The 16097-nt window shown below is 38.4% G+C and overlaps 1 protein-coding gene across 1 annotated transcript; it reads right to left on the reverse strand.

The window, feature by feature from the left end:
* Positions 1–4404: 4404 nt before the first annotated feature.
* AGR3 (anterior gradient 3, protein disulphide isomerase family member) lies at positions 4405–11010 on the reverse strand. The gene is made up of 7 exons (XM_074573448.1): positions 10905–11010; positions 8693–8756; positions 7370–7422; positions 6644–6720; positions 6336–6399; positions 5206–5289; positions 4405–4454 (listed from the first exon to the last, which is right to left on the reverse strand). Exons 1-7 carry the CDS (start codon positions 11008–11010, stop codon positions 4405–4407), a joined length of 498 nt encoding a protein of 165 aa, XP_074429549.1.
* Positions 11011–16097: the final 5087 nt, after the last annotated feature.

Raw genomic sequence — 16097 nt, forward strand, 5'->3', positions numbered from 1 at the left:
TGCACACGGGAAAATGTTTTAGCTCTGCAGAGCAATACATCAGCCATCTGCCTAGAAAAGGCAACGCCTTTCTGCACCGGGACGGATGCATAGGGGAGGATCCTGTTCTGTCAGTTCTCAGATTCCTGTGCCTCGCCTCATTGACGTTAAGTCCACGTTTGTTTGACTACCCTTGGTCTGATTACAACAGATAAGTCCAGACAGTAAAATAGGCATGGATATGTGAACAAGTGGCAATAAAGTTTGCTTCCCAGAACATGTCGTGTTCATAGCAAAGGCAGAACTCAGAGAAGTCTTTTATACAAAACAGGGCTTCCACAGGTGATGCTATATTATGTTCCTATTTATATTGGCATCCATACATAGAGTATACAGGTTACAAATTCTGTAAAAGCATACAGTCTACACAGGTAGGCTCTCTCAGCTATTGGTCCTTACATTGTGACTGGATTTATTCTGTGTAAAACAACTTCTGCTCTCACATTCCCATTTTCAGTGTTTTATTCTCTTCCTTCAGCTCTAACCCAAACAGCAGAGGTGAAATAAACCTGGTTGGTTTAGTTCCAGTTAACCAAGGAACAAAAGGAACGGTTTCCCATTCTTTCTTAAGAGAGGGAAGTAGAGAGCGTGAATACAAATCTGCCCACTAATATTGTGAATAAAGCTGTGCGGCACACAAGCGGGCAAGAAGGGAAGAAAAGAGGGAGTAGTGTCTCGTGCCATTCATTTCAGAGGAAAAAAGGGGAAAGAATCATGTTGTGTCTGTCATTGCACAGGCTACAGGCTTATTTTATACCAGAGCAATGAGACTTTAATCTGAGATCTGAGTTTCTGTTCCATCAAGAGAGATATTACCTGGCAAAATAATCCTCAAAGAGGAGAAGGCAGAAAGATAGTAGCAGTTCTAAAATTAAGGATGAATGTTGAACTAAGCTGTGAACAGAAAATACGTGTGCAACACACAGGGTGGTTTTACCTGAATATCTAGCTCCACCAAAAGGACTGGATCTGAATCTTTAAGAATCACAAAGATTTAGTCCCATTTCTCAATGCTATGGCTGAGAACAGATTTCACCCTGGTACCTATGGGGATCTGAGAAGGGAAAGAAGAGGGTGAAATACCCTTTAGTCACTTTGCAAAGTAGATCTCATCAGACACAGAGGAATTCATGTGTCTGTGACGTTTCTGGAAAATGGCTGCTGTCTGCTTGGATGAGTCGTTTGTCAAAGCTGTTGAAACCTCCTGCAGTGCAAAATACTGTTCTAGGTTACAGATTCAACCAGTATCAATAATACCTTTGGCAATTAATCCAGATTTTCTTCAAATGTTACAGTAACATGCGTTGCATTGTAGATATTAAGGCTAACTTTCATTTGAGAATGAAAGCAGTGATCATTGTATTCTGTAAATTTTGTTATTTATAATATAGCTTTTTTTGCTTTTGCAATTTTGCTCCAGCCAGTTAAACTAGCAGGTCTTGTTTCCTATTCACTGAAAGTAGTGACTTACATTTTTAGCTGATAATTCTCTAAAGTAGTTAAGTTATAAATCCAGCCAAATAATCCCACTGAGTTCAGACTACTGACTTCACAGAATGGTTGAGGATGGAAGGGATCTCAGGAGGTCACTTTGTCCAACCCCCAGCTCAAGCAGGGCCACCTAGAGCCAGTTGCCCAGGTCTGTGTCCAGGGGACTTTGAATATCTCCGAGGATGGAGACGCCATCACCTCCCTGGGCAACCTGTGCCAGTGCTTGGTCACCCTCACAGTAAAAAGAGTTTCCTGATGTTCAGACGGAACCTCACGTGTTTCAGTTTGTGCCCATTGACTCTGGTTCTGTCACTGGGCACCGCTGAAAAGAGCCTGTCTCAGTCCTCTTTTCACCCTCCCTTCAGGTATTTATATACACTAATAAGATCCCCCTGAGCCTTCTCTTACAGAGCTGCATTGATGTGACATTAGACTGTGTTTGTAGCTTCCCTCTCGTTAGTATAGTAATATATTAACATTTCAGTGTGAAGAGTGACAGCCATCAGCACAAAAAGGACATCATCCCTGGGTTTGGGCTGCATATACGTGCATGTATCTACTTAACAGGAAAGAAGAGATGAGAAAGTGCTGATCTACTGTATAATCCTATAGGATCCCTCGGCATATTTATGCTCTTCAGCATTTGTGTGAGGAAGCCCTTCTTTTACTGAAAGGCTGATGGAATATCTGGACTGACAAGGGTAATCCATGAAAGCAGTCTTTTATGGTAGACACTGCCATCTTTGCAATTAATGTAATAGTAGTAGTAAACAAGGAAACAAGAATACCCTGGACAAAGATGTTCTTGCTAGAGTTAAAGGGAGGACAACAGGTTTGTTTTGCAGCTGCATTCCAGTTCTGAAACGGAAAGTTTTTGTTTCACACTGGAATGAAAGCATAGCCATGCAAATACTTCCATAAGTGCAGCCTTCCCTCAAATATCCATCCAGAGCCTGGAAGCTTACTCTTCTGAATCTTTAGTAGGTGAAGCAGGCTTTGGCTAATAGTGTAACTATCCCACAGCTGATTTCCTGCCTGAGCAGAGGTTGTTTCAAGCCAATGTCTCCCGTGATTTTGGCTGATGTTGAAAGTGAATGCAAAGAGGGAAAAAAATTCCCTGCTGTATGACAGCAAAGACCCACCACTTTCTGCTTAACCTTTTGGTAATAGTATGAATCTACCATACTTCAGCATTTCTGATTTTGTGCTGTGCTTCTCTCCAAAGTAAATCTTCTCTCAACCCTACTTTGAAAGTGCTGCCATGACTGTCCTCTGCCGTCTCTGGCAGCTAGCTCACGTCCCTTTCTCATGAACACTTCTGGCATGCTCAAAAGAGCTTATGCCCACAGACTGGGAAATGTTGCCAAATCTGGAATAGGTACGGACATAAAAGAGTGGAGCTAAACCCAGCTCAAAGGAATGTGATTACCAATTCAATTTTGTTTCTAGCATTTTCCAACAGGTTACAAAATAATTTAATTGATTATGAACACAGTATACTGTTAATAACTAATACAAGATTTATTTTTTTTTCTCTTAGTTTACAGGTCACTTATCACCACTCTGTTGGAGTATACTCTTATATCCAAATTTTACATAGTTAGACATAGACAGGCACAATATAACTCGGTCATGACAAATTAATACTAAGTATTGTAAATTAGCAAAGCTGCCCTGAAAAGATCCTTTCTTCATCTATTATATGTGTATTTAGGGAGCATCATAGGAAACAGCAGGTAGCACAAACAAGTGACATGGCTGCTTTGCACATAACATAATGTATGTGCATTTACTGTGGGTGAATCGCTTACTGTCTTACTCTAATGAAAGCACATTGCTGGGTTAACAATCTATTTCAGTTGACTTCAGCTTTTTACTGGAAACAGGCATCTGCCCTTGCATACAGTGATCCTGGGGAAATGTTGTGAAGACTTTGTATATACAGATCGCCTCGCTAAGCTGCCACCATGATGTCTGGGTTGGGGTGCTACAGAAAAAGAGGGGATGACCTAGGATGAGCTTCACATGACTCAAGTGCTGTTTAAATGAAAAGAGCTAGGACAAGCCTACCCATTTTTCCCATACCAGACTTTACAGGCATCACTTAGCCTCGGGATTGGAGTCCTGGGCTATCTCCTTCCACCTCTCTTCCTTCATTGTGTCTTTATCATAGCAAAACCTGTAGTTGCTGTTTGATGATTATCACCTCACCTAAACCACACGCTCAGTGTGAAGTATCTGTTCTGTTTTCAGCTATCAGAATGATAGTTAAAGAATTATACAGAAGAAAGCTAAGCTGAGATTACTGTTTGGTTTGGGTTTTTTTTCTATATAACCTATTCCAAAAGCTATAGGAAGAGCCTTTCTGTCTGATTTGCCAGCTGTTTCTTTTCCTTTAATGAGAAATAAGTGCATAAAGCAGAGGTACACTAATGACTTACAAATTTCTTGCAATAAAAATAAAAATTAGGAGCCAATATGCAACTATTAACTTATATAATAAATTGCAAATAGACAGCAAAAAGCTTGGTTATAACTCTTGCTCAGAAGTCATATCTGACTTAACAAAGTCATAGTTGGATTGATAAAATACAGCTCAAAATTGCTGCACCTTAACCCATCACTTTCAGTTATTCAGATAACTAATTTCAAAGTGGTTAATTTCTCTTCTTGTTTTCCAAATGGACGTGATAGTGCTTCTATGTTTGTTCTTCAAATTGTACATACAAATTTCTTATGAAACCTGACCAAAGCCACTTGGTAAGAGTTCAAAATGCTGGTAGAGACAGAGAGGTTAACTAAAATATTTTAAATTTTTACGTTTCCTAATGCAGCTTCACCTCGCAGAGGCTATGGTTATTTCACTGTTGCTGGTTACAGTTCTGTCTGAATGAGTCGTAGTGCTTTCTTCATGTTCTCTATTACTGAAAGAAAAATAAATAAGAACTGTAAAAATGTACTTAAATGGCATTTGTACAATTAAAAAATCCACCTTGTTTGGTTACTAAATTGTTCACATTGAATTAATTTATGGTCACACATTATATTTTAGAGCATTCTATTGTTAAAATTCTGGCATTGATACTAAAGCAGAAAGTAAAAAGTTTCATGAATCGAAGTGTTTAACCTAAAGGGATTTGACAAGACTCCTTTCAACTCCCTCATTTCTCAACAGCAAGCCTGGTAATCAGACGTGACATGCATATTTGTGGTGAGATACTGCATTGGTGTCAGATAGAAGGTATAGAGAAAGGACTAGCTCAACCTGAAAAATCACATTCCTTTCTGAAATATGGGTGTTAGGTGGTACCCAGGTAACCACCAGCATTTCTTTTCTGATTCCCTCCCACCACTGGCTTTTTACATTGCGCGGCTCGATACCTTTGAGCATAGTGACTTTCACCATTCTCCAACAAACTGCTCGGATCTTGATCCTGAAAGTTCTCACCCGTGATCTTTCAACTTGTCTTACCTGAGTAGTCCCAATAAATTTAATGGGACAATAGGTGTGTTTTGCTAGAACAGGTTACTATAATTTATTGCAAATGCTCACATACAATCCTTATTCATTACTTTGAGATCTTAACAGGTTCTCAAGCACAAGTGATTGGGATGGGGTCTATCTGGCTGTTTACAAAGTGAAATGCAAAGTAACCCAACGAAGGGGGCACTTACAGAATGGTATGTCTTGTGGTTCGTAAGTGTAAAGCCGGTTGGAGTATCTTCCTGTGATATCAGCTCTGACTGTGAGAGATGGGTCTGAAAAAGTAATGGCATTACACACTGCTTTCCATTCCTACAACGGCTGAGGGCGATGTGGGTGGTGCTGCTTCGGCAGCCCTGTTTCTGGGGTGTTCCGATTTCACTGATGAGGCAATTACGAGGCCGTTACACTCTGTTCCAACCAACTCCTCTTGGAGAAATCCTGAACAAAAGCTAATGCTCGTTTTTATATTATGCAGCTATTTTTAAGTGATAAATTACACATGCATTTCATTCATATTTAAAGAAAAATATCCTGTTTTACAAGCTCTGGGGTTACATCAGGGGAGGCCAGTTTTGACTGGGTGCACGTGTAGTGACGGTCATGTGTACCTAATGCATGACTTACCCAGAGCCTTCAGAATGAAAATCTTGTGATTCTTAATGTTTCCATCATAGGAGCAAGTTGTTGTGGACATCTCTTCTCCCAGTTCCCCTTCCAAGCTTTGTGTTAACTACCTCACTCCTGTTACTACATTGTTCTCTGGCTGAGCGTGGGCTTCATCTCACCTCACTTCAGATGCCACCACAGAGCTGGTCGCCGTAGGCTCCCTGTACAGTCAGTGGACAGGAACAGGCACTCTGGGGCATGACTAATTTGATCTATTCCAGAAGTCAGCTTTATGATGGGATAAATCATTCCTTAGTTGCCACTGACTGATGGCTTGCTTATAATGTCCACACTGTAGGCATTCAGTTGGATATTTGACTGTTTTCAGTAAACTTTGTCTTATAACAGCACTAGCAAGAAGCACAGAGAGCAAAAGCCCAGATGGTAATAGATGTTTAAGCATCTTGCCCCCAAGCACAAATTAGGTACCCTCCAGAACATATCTGTAACCTGAGGAAGCTTACGAGGGTCAAAGCCTGCGACAGAGGGAGAACTGAACTCAGGTGTGCCAAGTTGCAGACTAATGCCATGGTAAGGATAAATTTTGAGCTATTTTCTTTTTGCAAAGTGAACCATTTTGATGTCTTCAAAGGAGGACGCTGGCATAGATTCAGATATCACAACTTTGAAGTTACATAAATATGGTACATACCTACAAACATGATTCGTGGCACGTATTGTCCATCAGGTGACAAGTTTTTATCTGTGGTTTCATGCTGGCAGAGAAATTAAAGCTAGTTATTAAAATATTTCTGTAAATTTTGCTGAAGTAGTACCACCAGTCTTGTACCAGAGAAAAAAACTGACAAATATACTACTTGTGTGTATATACCTGTGAGCAAATGCCTGTAACTGAAATGCCAGAGATATTTAGCTAAACGGACATGAAAAAGCAAGACAAAGAAAGACAAACACAGGCCAAAAAAAGATGCCAGCCAAACCGCCCCAAACCCTTCATACCATGAGATTCAGCATAACGAAGTTATTTTGGGCCATTTCCTGTATCTCTTCATTTTCTGCAAAAGCTTTCTTCAGTGCTAGAAAAGACATGATCATTTTGAAGTCCATCTCAAACACTGCCTTTCCTTCTGCGTTTGGGCACCATGTTGGCTGGAGACTGGCCACATTGTTCCTGTCTCTGCTGATTGACATTCCTGAGGAGACACTTAAGGGCTCTATCACTGCTTTTTGGGTTTTTTGACCCACGTCAGTACAACCTCCTGGCTATGAAAATGGAAGCTCTCTTCTGTTACTTATGAAGCCTGTCATCTCAAGGGATACCATGTCTCAGCTTGACAAAAGTTCATTATTCTCAGAAAATTCTTATTAGATCGATTTCAGCAGCCCTGTCCTTGTCTCCTTCTTTAGTTACCAGTTCAGGGGAGCCAAACAATATTAAATCTGTTCAATGAGTCAGTAGCAAATCTGTGTCTCTTAATTTAAACTGACGAGTGCTGCGTTAGGGATAGCAGGGCAGCAGCACTGAGTATTTTTCATGTTCTTTGTTGGGTAGTTTCATAGTGGAGTTTTTGTGAATAACAGTAATAAATCTTTAACTTTTCAAATACATTTTCGTTTACCTATTTCTTTAAATAATTTTCAGTAAGTGCAAGGTAAATATGTAGATAGGTGCAGTTTCTTATAAAAATATTCACAAAATTTTAACACTCAAAAAATCAAAATTACCTTGGCAGTATTGACAGTCTTCCAAATGATGAATTACCATCAGTGGCTTGTTACTTTATTAATAATAATAAAACATGTAGTTAGATCATTTAACAAGTATGCAAACAGATCATTTTACTAGCAGACTGGAAAAAACAAATTACATTTAATCTTATGTTAACCCACAGTAAAACCATACAGACATACTGTAAAGAATTACAGGCATTTTGGAGGAAGGGAAAAGAACATAACTCCTTTGTAAAAGAAAGAAATAGAGAAATACAGTTTCTGTATCTAAATAGGTTTTCTGAAGTAAAAGATGCTAGAAGAAAGAAACAACAGAGCCATTGTTCCCAGTTAGTATATAATCAAACTGAAGAGGTATTTAATATTGCTTAAATGTGAATGATCTTAATGAGCTGGAATAAAAGGATTTTTATAAAATTGTGTTTATCATCGAATACTTCCCATGAAAATTTTCATGTTTTTTAAGATTTCTTGAACAGATACAGAATAATTCTTTTTTTTTAATGTAAATAGTTTGGTAAAGTATGAGAATTTTATGTTTTTGGATGTCAAAACATAAAATAATTCTGTGCATTTTCTCTTGTATTTTTTTAAACTACTGTTACTGTTCAGCAAATCACTTACTAATGCTTGATCTGCTGTCACTGTCAAAAATTGTTCAGATCCTAGCCATTTTCAGATGGGGTACATGGAAATTAATTGCCTTTTATTTTAAAAATAATTTGCCTTCAATTTAACACTAGCTCATGCTACACTATTATGATCTAAAATGAACTATAAAAGAGATTTAAATAAGTGTTGTTATGAATTCTCAGATACATTTTCAGCTGAGTCCCAGAAAAGATTCAAACTGGAACTTTCATTTCTACCAAGATAGTGAGAAACTGTGGCTACATCATGCACGTCTGCCAACTAACAAAGTGTTGGGGAAAATGTCAGGGGCAGTAGATCACCACGCAAGAGCAAATGTAACTGATTTCCAGCTGTTGATTAAGGAAGAAATCAGAGGTACACGATCTTAAAAAAACCCACAACAGATGTATTTTTAAAATCGTAATCATTTATCATTGCTTAGTCAAATGACAATACTACTGTTGTGACAAATAAATGATAATGTTAAACTACCAGCCCGTGATGTTGCTTCAGAGTCATAAGACCCCTACAATGGCTTTTATTTATAGACACAAAATCTGTTTTATTTAACCAAGTGGTCTGCAGTTCAGGTGTCATGGTGTTTCTTTATTCTGTTTCATTATAGTGTATTCAGGCATGACTAGTCAACAACTTTGTCTTTCAAACTATTTTTTAATCTCTTACCTTTTTTTTGCTTGATAAAGCCCTTCTTCGTAAGTTTGTACCCAGGTAATTTCATCTCCCCACCCTAGAAATATAACAAAATCATTAATGGGTGGCCAGGCAAGTAACTCATAACAAATTCCTTTTTCTTGTATTTATCAGTAGTTGTACACAAATAGGATTTGGAGGTTTTAGTCAAAGGTTCCCAAACATTGTGGATTTGCTAATTCTACATGTCCTGATAGGTACACTGGAAGATTTAAAAAAACGGAACTAACAAAACCCCAAAAAACACTCAGCTGGTTGCATATCCAGTTCACGTCCTTTGACAAATCTGCTAGATATCTTCCTAAATACTCAGAGGGCCTTAAATATGCAGCCAGATCCTTTCTGTTGTCTGCTCTGTGTTTCATGTAGACCATGGGGCTTAATGAGAAAGTTGGCTTATAAAAAAGAGAAAAAGAAAATATGACAGTCCAATAAGATCAACTTTAATATAAATGTTGTTAGGACAATCTTGGGTTATAAACTTAACTCCCAAGTAATGAATTTCAATCCCTGAAGTTGCAAGTACTTAATTTAATTAAATAATTTAATAAAAGAATGGCTGCTAAACAAAAATCTCCACCGAAACAAAATCCTAATGAATCATCAGCTTCATAGCTCATCCATAGCCGGTGATACGCTGATCTCAAAAAGCAAAATGTCCCGTTGGTTTCCTGCCTTTAGATCCCAAAGACTCCAGCCCCTGTGTAGTAGGCAGTGTTGTTCCATTCATGACATCCCTCGTGGGAATTGCAGAACAGCTTCTGGATCTGGACCAGGTTAAGGCTCTCTTTCTTCTGCGTTGTCTGGGTGGTGCTTGGACCAGCCCTGGTTAAGCAGAGATTTGCCATTAGCTCCCTCACAGGACAATTGCTTGTGACGCTACTAGGTCATCTCTTCTTTCAGGAGCGTGATTTCAGTTACAGATCTGTCTGGTTGACGGTGGGATTCTGGCATGTTGACCAGTGCGTTCCCAGCCCTGGCTGAAGTCAACTGCTGACGTAGGTAACTGCACAGAGGAGTCAGCAAGGGTCAGGTTTAAGTATTCCCCTTTGATCTGTGAAAATTATAGGTAAAGCACTCAAGGCATCCCAAAAGGCCTGAAATCAGAATTAGAAAACTGACACTTGCCTTCTGTGACTATTTTTTTCAAAATTGCCAGAATTGAAGGGAATTTGTTACCTTTTTATGCATTTAGGCTTAGTGGAAAAAATAAATCCTGATCTAGGCAAGATAGGCAATAGGTACCAGACTGAATATAACCTTTCTGCAGGGGATACCACTTACGAGAATTGATTTGTTATTTCTCTTTGTTTAGTCCAGGAGTTGCATGATTTTGTCAAATGCTCCTGGGCAATCAGTCTCGGATGGGACGTCTGGGACAGGGAGGGCTTTGCCAGTGCTTTGGATGGAAAGACCTCAGAGGTGAGCTGTGGGGTCTACAGGCTCTGCACAGCTTGCAGAAAAGGTCAGCAAGGGAGCTGGGGATTTTTTGGGGGTAAATAGGCCTGAAAGGAGAAGGAAAATGGAGAACAGGAAAAGACCTTGGTAAGCTATTTCTCCGCTTGTATTTCTAAGGATTGATCAGACATAAATAACTTAAAATAAGGTCTGTAGTTAACATACATGTTGGAAATTATGCACCGCAAGGAAGTGAATTATTCACTGCAAAGCATGACTGTGACTATCTGATAAAAAGCAAAAGCAAAAAAAAAAAAGTCACGCAGAAAAACACCACCAGTGGCTCAAACTGTTGTTCTGTGTATAAAAATGGGTCTGTAGAAAAATTGTTTTGTATAAACTGAAGTTATGAAACTGTGTGTCAGTAGTTAGTGTTACCATAACAAAATATCTTTTAACTGGGATATGAAAGAATGTTTTTTCAATGGTAGTCCTACAAGTACATCCTGATTTGAGAAACTCAGTTTAGGTTATTTGCTTCTAGTAGATGGCTGTGAGTTATACAAATTATTCAAGTTATATGAGGCCCTTATACATGTCATTAAGAAAAAAATGATGGAGTGAAACAACATGGAATAAGAAGATGCACTACTTAGAGTGTCCCTTAACACGAGAGAAACACAACCCAGTCAGTATATATGTGCTTTCAAGTTTATTCCAAATAAAAACATTTGCTGACCTATATGGTAAGATAAGGAGGTAACTACATACAGTAAATATACACTACCTCTTGACAGTGTCTGAGGTGCTCGTTTTTCCTTTTTGATTGCCATCGCAAGGTTGGAAGAGACTGCGATTAGCAGGAGAGACAAGGCCAACGTTGAATGGAGCATTGTTTCTTTGAGAAGATCCCTTTCAACACAGCAAGGAAACTGGAAAACAAAGCAACAGCTTTAGCCGCATGGATTTGTCACCTGGTGCACTGTAAATCAATGCCTTAGCGGTATCCTAAAAATCTGTACTACTGAGACAATTTTGGTTATTTCTAGAAACGTGTTTCTTTGTGAGAAATGTGCAAAATGGAGGTGCTTAATTTTATCATGCAGCGCTTCTTTCAGCTGTCAACGTTAGGCTGCAGGGGACATTTCTCACTACAGTCTGATCCAGAGAACAAAGTTTATTTCAGCTCATTTCTGGGCAGCCAGCATTTGATTCTGATGAACTAGTACAATGTTGTAATACTGCATCATGAGGATTTCAAGACAGTGCTATTAGTTGTTCATTCTGTTAGTTTTTTAATTTCAGTGAAACGTAACAGCTTGGGATCTTTTACGTGCACAGTAGGTTTTTTGGACAAAAGATGATATCTTCCTTAATAAGATAAGAAAATTGACAAGTATTTGCCTCCAGTTATAATACAATCGGCAAATCCCTCCAGAATGTTGAAATTACCATCATTTTTTTTTAGCCTGCACTCTGTGAAACAGGAAGTTAAAGACTGTGAGATAAACGTCAAAGAAATTTCCAGCTGTTTCTCATAATGAAAACTCAAATAATTTCACTATTCTTCATGGCAGTTTAAAACTGATTTTTAGCTGAAGTCTTGCTTAATAAGACAATCCATATGTGCTCCTGGCTGTTTCAGCATTCTGAAAGTGTTTGCTTCTCTTCCTGACAGAGATTATTATAAGAAATTCAGTAACTTCTGGTCTCGATAAAAGTCAGAGAACAAAAGTGACGGTTGAGGAAAGGCATTACAAAGCCAAAATTTTTTAATTGATAAGTCCTTTCTCCCTGGTACAGTCATCTTTAAGCATTAAAGCTCTTGTGTTCAGGTGGATACCTGATGATTTGAACTAATTTAAAAAATATAATGCATATAGCCCAGGATACCACCCAGTCGGCTTATCAGTTCTCTCTGGAGATTCCACTTTTCAGAGGCCGAGCTTTAGGAGTTGCCAGGACCCACTGAGAAAGCGCTTTAACTTAAATAAATAAATAATAAAAAAGAATCCCCCAAAGCATTTTTGCTTGTATTGATAAAGAAAATTTCAAACTCGAATTTAAAAGTGATAACAAGTATGGAATTACAGCCCTGACCACTTAGGAAAGATGCTTTGTGATTCTTAGAATAGAGAGGCATGAAAAGTGCTGGAGCTTCTATCTTATTTAATGAATTCCTCAACATTACTAACATCACTGTAAACAGTTCAATTTCTAGTGAACAAATTTCAAATACAGCTTCCACTAACTGTCAATCTCAGTACACGAAAAGCATTCTGTTCAAGCAACTGAAGAAAAAGATTGCATGTTAAAAAGTCCACAATTTTAGAAAAAATGAAGTATCACTTGTAGTACGAATCCTATATTTCTGAAGAAATTTCCCCGGCTTGCTAAAATAATTAATATATTAATTATATTTTTCTCCTCAGTCTTGTTCACAACAGCTCCCTTTCTCCCCCACCTGGCGTCACAAACTCTGGAGTTGTTTTTCGTTTCACATACTTTCCTCCTTCGTCTCGTTCATGTTAGCTATTTTGACGGCGTTTGAGAAAGGAGTCTCCTTTGGAGCTTATTAATTATGTACGTTAATTTGATGCTTGGAGATTATGGATGTTTAATAAGAAAATGTGAAGTTTACCAGTGTTTCCTAAGGAGAGACTATAACTTTTAGTTAAGTCTGGGGCATGAGGATTTTTTGGTACAAAAAATTCCTTTCAAATTTTCCCCATGTTTGTGCAGACCACTAAGTTCAGTCAGCAAAAGCACATCATTACACCCTGCTACTATTCTCTTAACAAATGAGTATTTGTAGCAACTCTGTGTGAAAGTTAGTAACTGTCTTTAGTACCAGTTTACCTATTAGATGTTAATAATAAAACCTAACATTTATATTAACATGTTAAAATGCTATTTAAGCATAAATAGTTATGGCTTTGAAATCACACCAGATAAAGCAGGTATGGAATGCGTGAATCAGTTCTTTCTTTCATGACGTATTCATGGAAAAATCAAAGTGTAAATCTCTTGAAGTCACACCATTAATAATCTGAAGCTTAAATAATTGATTATCATCCTACTGAAAACCAACAGGGTTTCGGAGAGGTGATTTATGGAGCTGTAGCTGGGGGCAGTTTAAATTAAATATTCTGAATTTTTGATTTTACATGATCCTATGCTAGTTAATGGATTAAGAGAAAAAAATGACAGTCAACGCCACATAGATTGCCTTCCTCTCTCTGTCAGAACAAACATTTTACTAGATAATCTCTAAGCATCTATCATTTGTCTATTTTGTATAACTAGGCTTGTAATACATGCATCAGGCAAACCTCATCACTGTACTAAAGGAAAGTTAAGAATGAGAAATATTTGCTCACCAGCAGCGATCAGTTCTTCTGATAGAAGGTCCTTTTTCTGGAATGGGTTACTTAAAAATCAGTGTGGTTTTAGCACAGAACACCTGAGCTGCCCAGGTCTCTGTGTAGCAACAACAGCACATTCACCTGGGAAAAACTGAGAGGAACCTTTTATCTGAAAAGCAAATTCACGTGTTTCCACCCTCCCCCTTCCTTTTCTGCCATCCCTCCAACTTTCGCTCTTCTGAGTTCCCATGCTTATACACTGCATTTCTCTTCATCTTGGCTTGTATCAGGTGTCTTGTATGAGGACTGAAAATAAATAGTGGCTTATGTGTATCTGCTACTTCCCCCCTCAAACAGCCTGAGTCTGGCTTATGTCCAGTGAAAAAAGAAACCACCAATGAAAGATGGAACTGTAGGTGCTTTTGTTCCCAATGAATGGCTGGGTTCACTGGTGCTTGAAGATAGGTATGAACCTAATAGGAAGATACAAAGGTTACTTTGTGTAGAGGAATGTAATTAACAAATAAAAGGAACTTTTTTTTTTGAGAGGGAAATAAAATTATTTATTTCAAGAATACGGTTGAAAGTATCTGATTATTGCTTCTCTGAGTTGCAGTTTAAAAAATGGTCTGATTCTTTGGACATGATGCTTCATATAATTTTGACCTAACTTGGCTAATACAGGCAAAGTCCTTTATTTATCATCTTTGCTGGATCACCTTTTCCCTCCTCCTTGGATAGCTTTTGTGAGGGAATCAGAAGCAATCCTCTTTTGGTTCTTCCTCTCCCATATATTTGTTTATATAGACTGAATGGTTACACTTTTTCCTCCTCCATTAAAGTCTCAATTCTTATTTGTCTTTGATGCTTTGATCTCCTGATGTTTGTTGTCATTGGCATGTATATGATTAATGATGTACGGTTCTTGTGTTGTGTATTCTTATCAATTTTTGTACCAAAAAGTGCAAAATGTGACTTTCTGTATTTTTAGTGCTGAGTTATCTTTAACATTTGTAATGGAGAACTCAAACTTGCATTTCCATTTAAAAAATATAGTAATTGTATTTAAATCCATGATACGCTTGGCTCCTGGAACGGCTGAAGAAAAAAGGAATGTAGTTTGGTTACAAAAGAAGTGCAGGCAGATATTTAAATCAAAGTGTTATATTGCATTTATTCATTTAAATTTTAGACAAATAAAAAAGACGGTCTGAAGTCAAACCAGGGCTGATTTAAAGAACCTCCCTCTATCCAAGCTTTGGGTTTTCACATAGAAATTCCAGGCACTGAAGCTTCACTTCTTCTTACACTTCAACTAATTACAGATCATTAAGTAATTAGAAATACAGAAATTTTCCAAGTGTACTGAAGTGTATTGCTGTTCAACCCCAACATACTGTGTTCTTCAGCCCGGACATATTGTGTTCTTCGCTGCACCGGTTTCTACTTACTGTAAGGAATAAAGGGGTAGGCATTCAATCTAATAGGTTAAAATTAGTGCTGAGCTACCTGTGAGTGTCTTTTGGCAGGAGAACATTCAGCAAATTGTCTTCTGTGTTCTATATTTGGAGATCAGAGTTTCAGCCTTTGTCAGTCTTGCCATGGAGAGGTTGGCAGTTCTGGTCAAATAGACCTTGTCGAGGTTTAGTATTAGAAGAAAATGACTGTAATGCTTTATAAATCCAAGCTGGATACCTTCACTGTACCTATTCAGTCACTGCTTGTTAGGTGGGACCTTATCAGCTCTCTGTCCGTGCTTTCTTCTGCCTGTGTTCAACATCCACACCTGAACCGAGTGTGAAGCTAGAGCTCATGCTAGCAGAGATGCCTTCCACCCCAGCTGCGCTGCCTGACATTCAGATCACCAGCCTGCGCAGCAGCCGTTACCAGCCAAATATTGAATCTCTGCACTGAGGACATGTTCCTGCATTCATTCATTGAGCTGGCATGTTCTCGTTCATTGAACTCGACGAGCTTCGTCCCCAGGGTAATGTGGGTGGAAGGTGTTTCCATTTTTCTCTTCCATTCTAGAAGATTCATTTTGGAGGTACGAGTAACTATGAGTTAACTGTGTATATACAGTTGTATCCAGGTCAAAATTAGGAAATGTAAGAATTAGCTAGATGTAGAGCAAAGCAAGGTAGCAATAAAGCATGTGAAGAGGACAGACTTTTAGAGAGCGAAAGATGTTGCAGAATAACCGACACTTGGAATCGCATGTTGCTGCTTTTGTGTGAGTCACGCAGCAACTGATTTAGGTACGTATCCATACATGTAGCCCATTTATGAAATGTGAAACTGACTCTTAAATGTTGCTCTACATAGTGCTGCACAAATACTAATTCAGAAAAAAACCAACCTTACTGTGTTGGTAGTTCCCTGATCTCACCCTTTCTGTGGCCTCATGAGTGTTTTCTCTGGTACAAGGCAGAGGATACCCTGATGTAAGGAACAACAAGGGGTGTAACAGGACAACCCCACGTGACATTGGCTTTCACTTATGCATAACTTTAATTTAAAGTGATCATGGACTGACTGCATAAGAGAAATACAATTTATTCATATAAATTTTTTTTAAGACAAAGCCTAGACAAAATACTTAGTACCAAAAATCT

Source organism: Larus michahellis, chromosome 2 (assembly GCF_964199755.1).
Source record: "Larus michahellis chromosome 2, bLarMic1.1, whole genome shotgun sequence".
NCBI classification, from domain to species: Eukaryota; Metazoa; Chordata; class Aves; order Charadriiformes; family Laridae; genus Larus; species Larus michahellis.

Coding starts and splice junctions, on each gene's coding strand:
- AGR3 (XM_074573448.1), bottom strand. CDS start 11,010: ATGCTCCATTCAACGTTGGCCTTGTCTCTCCTGCTAATCGCAGTCTCT. Junction 7,423..8,692: donor CTTTATCAAGCAAAAAAAAG/GTAAGAGATTAA, acceptor TTATTAATAAAG/TAACAAGCCACTGATGGTAA. Junction 5,290..6,335: donor GCCACGAATCATGTTTGTAG/GTATGTACCATA, acceptor TTACTTTTTCAG/ACCCATCTCTCACAGTCAGA.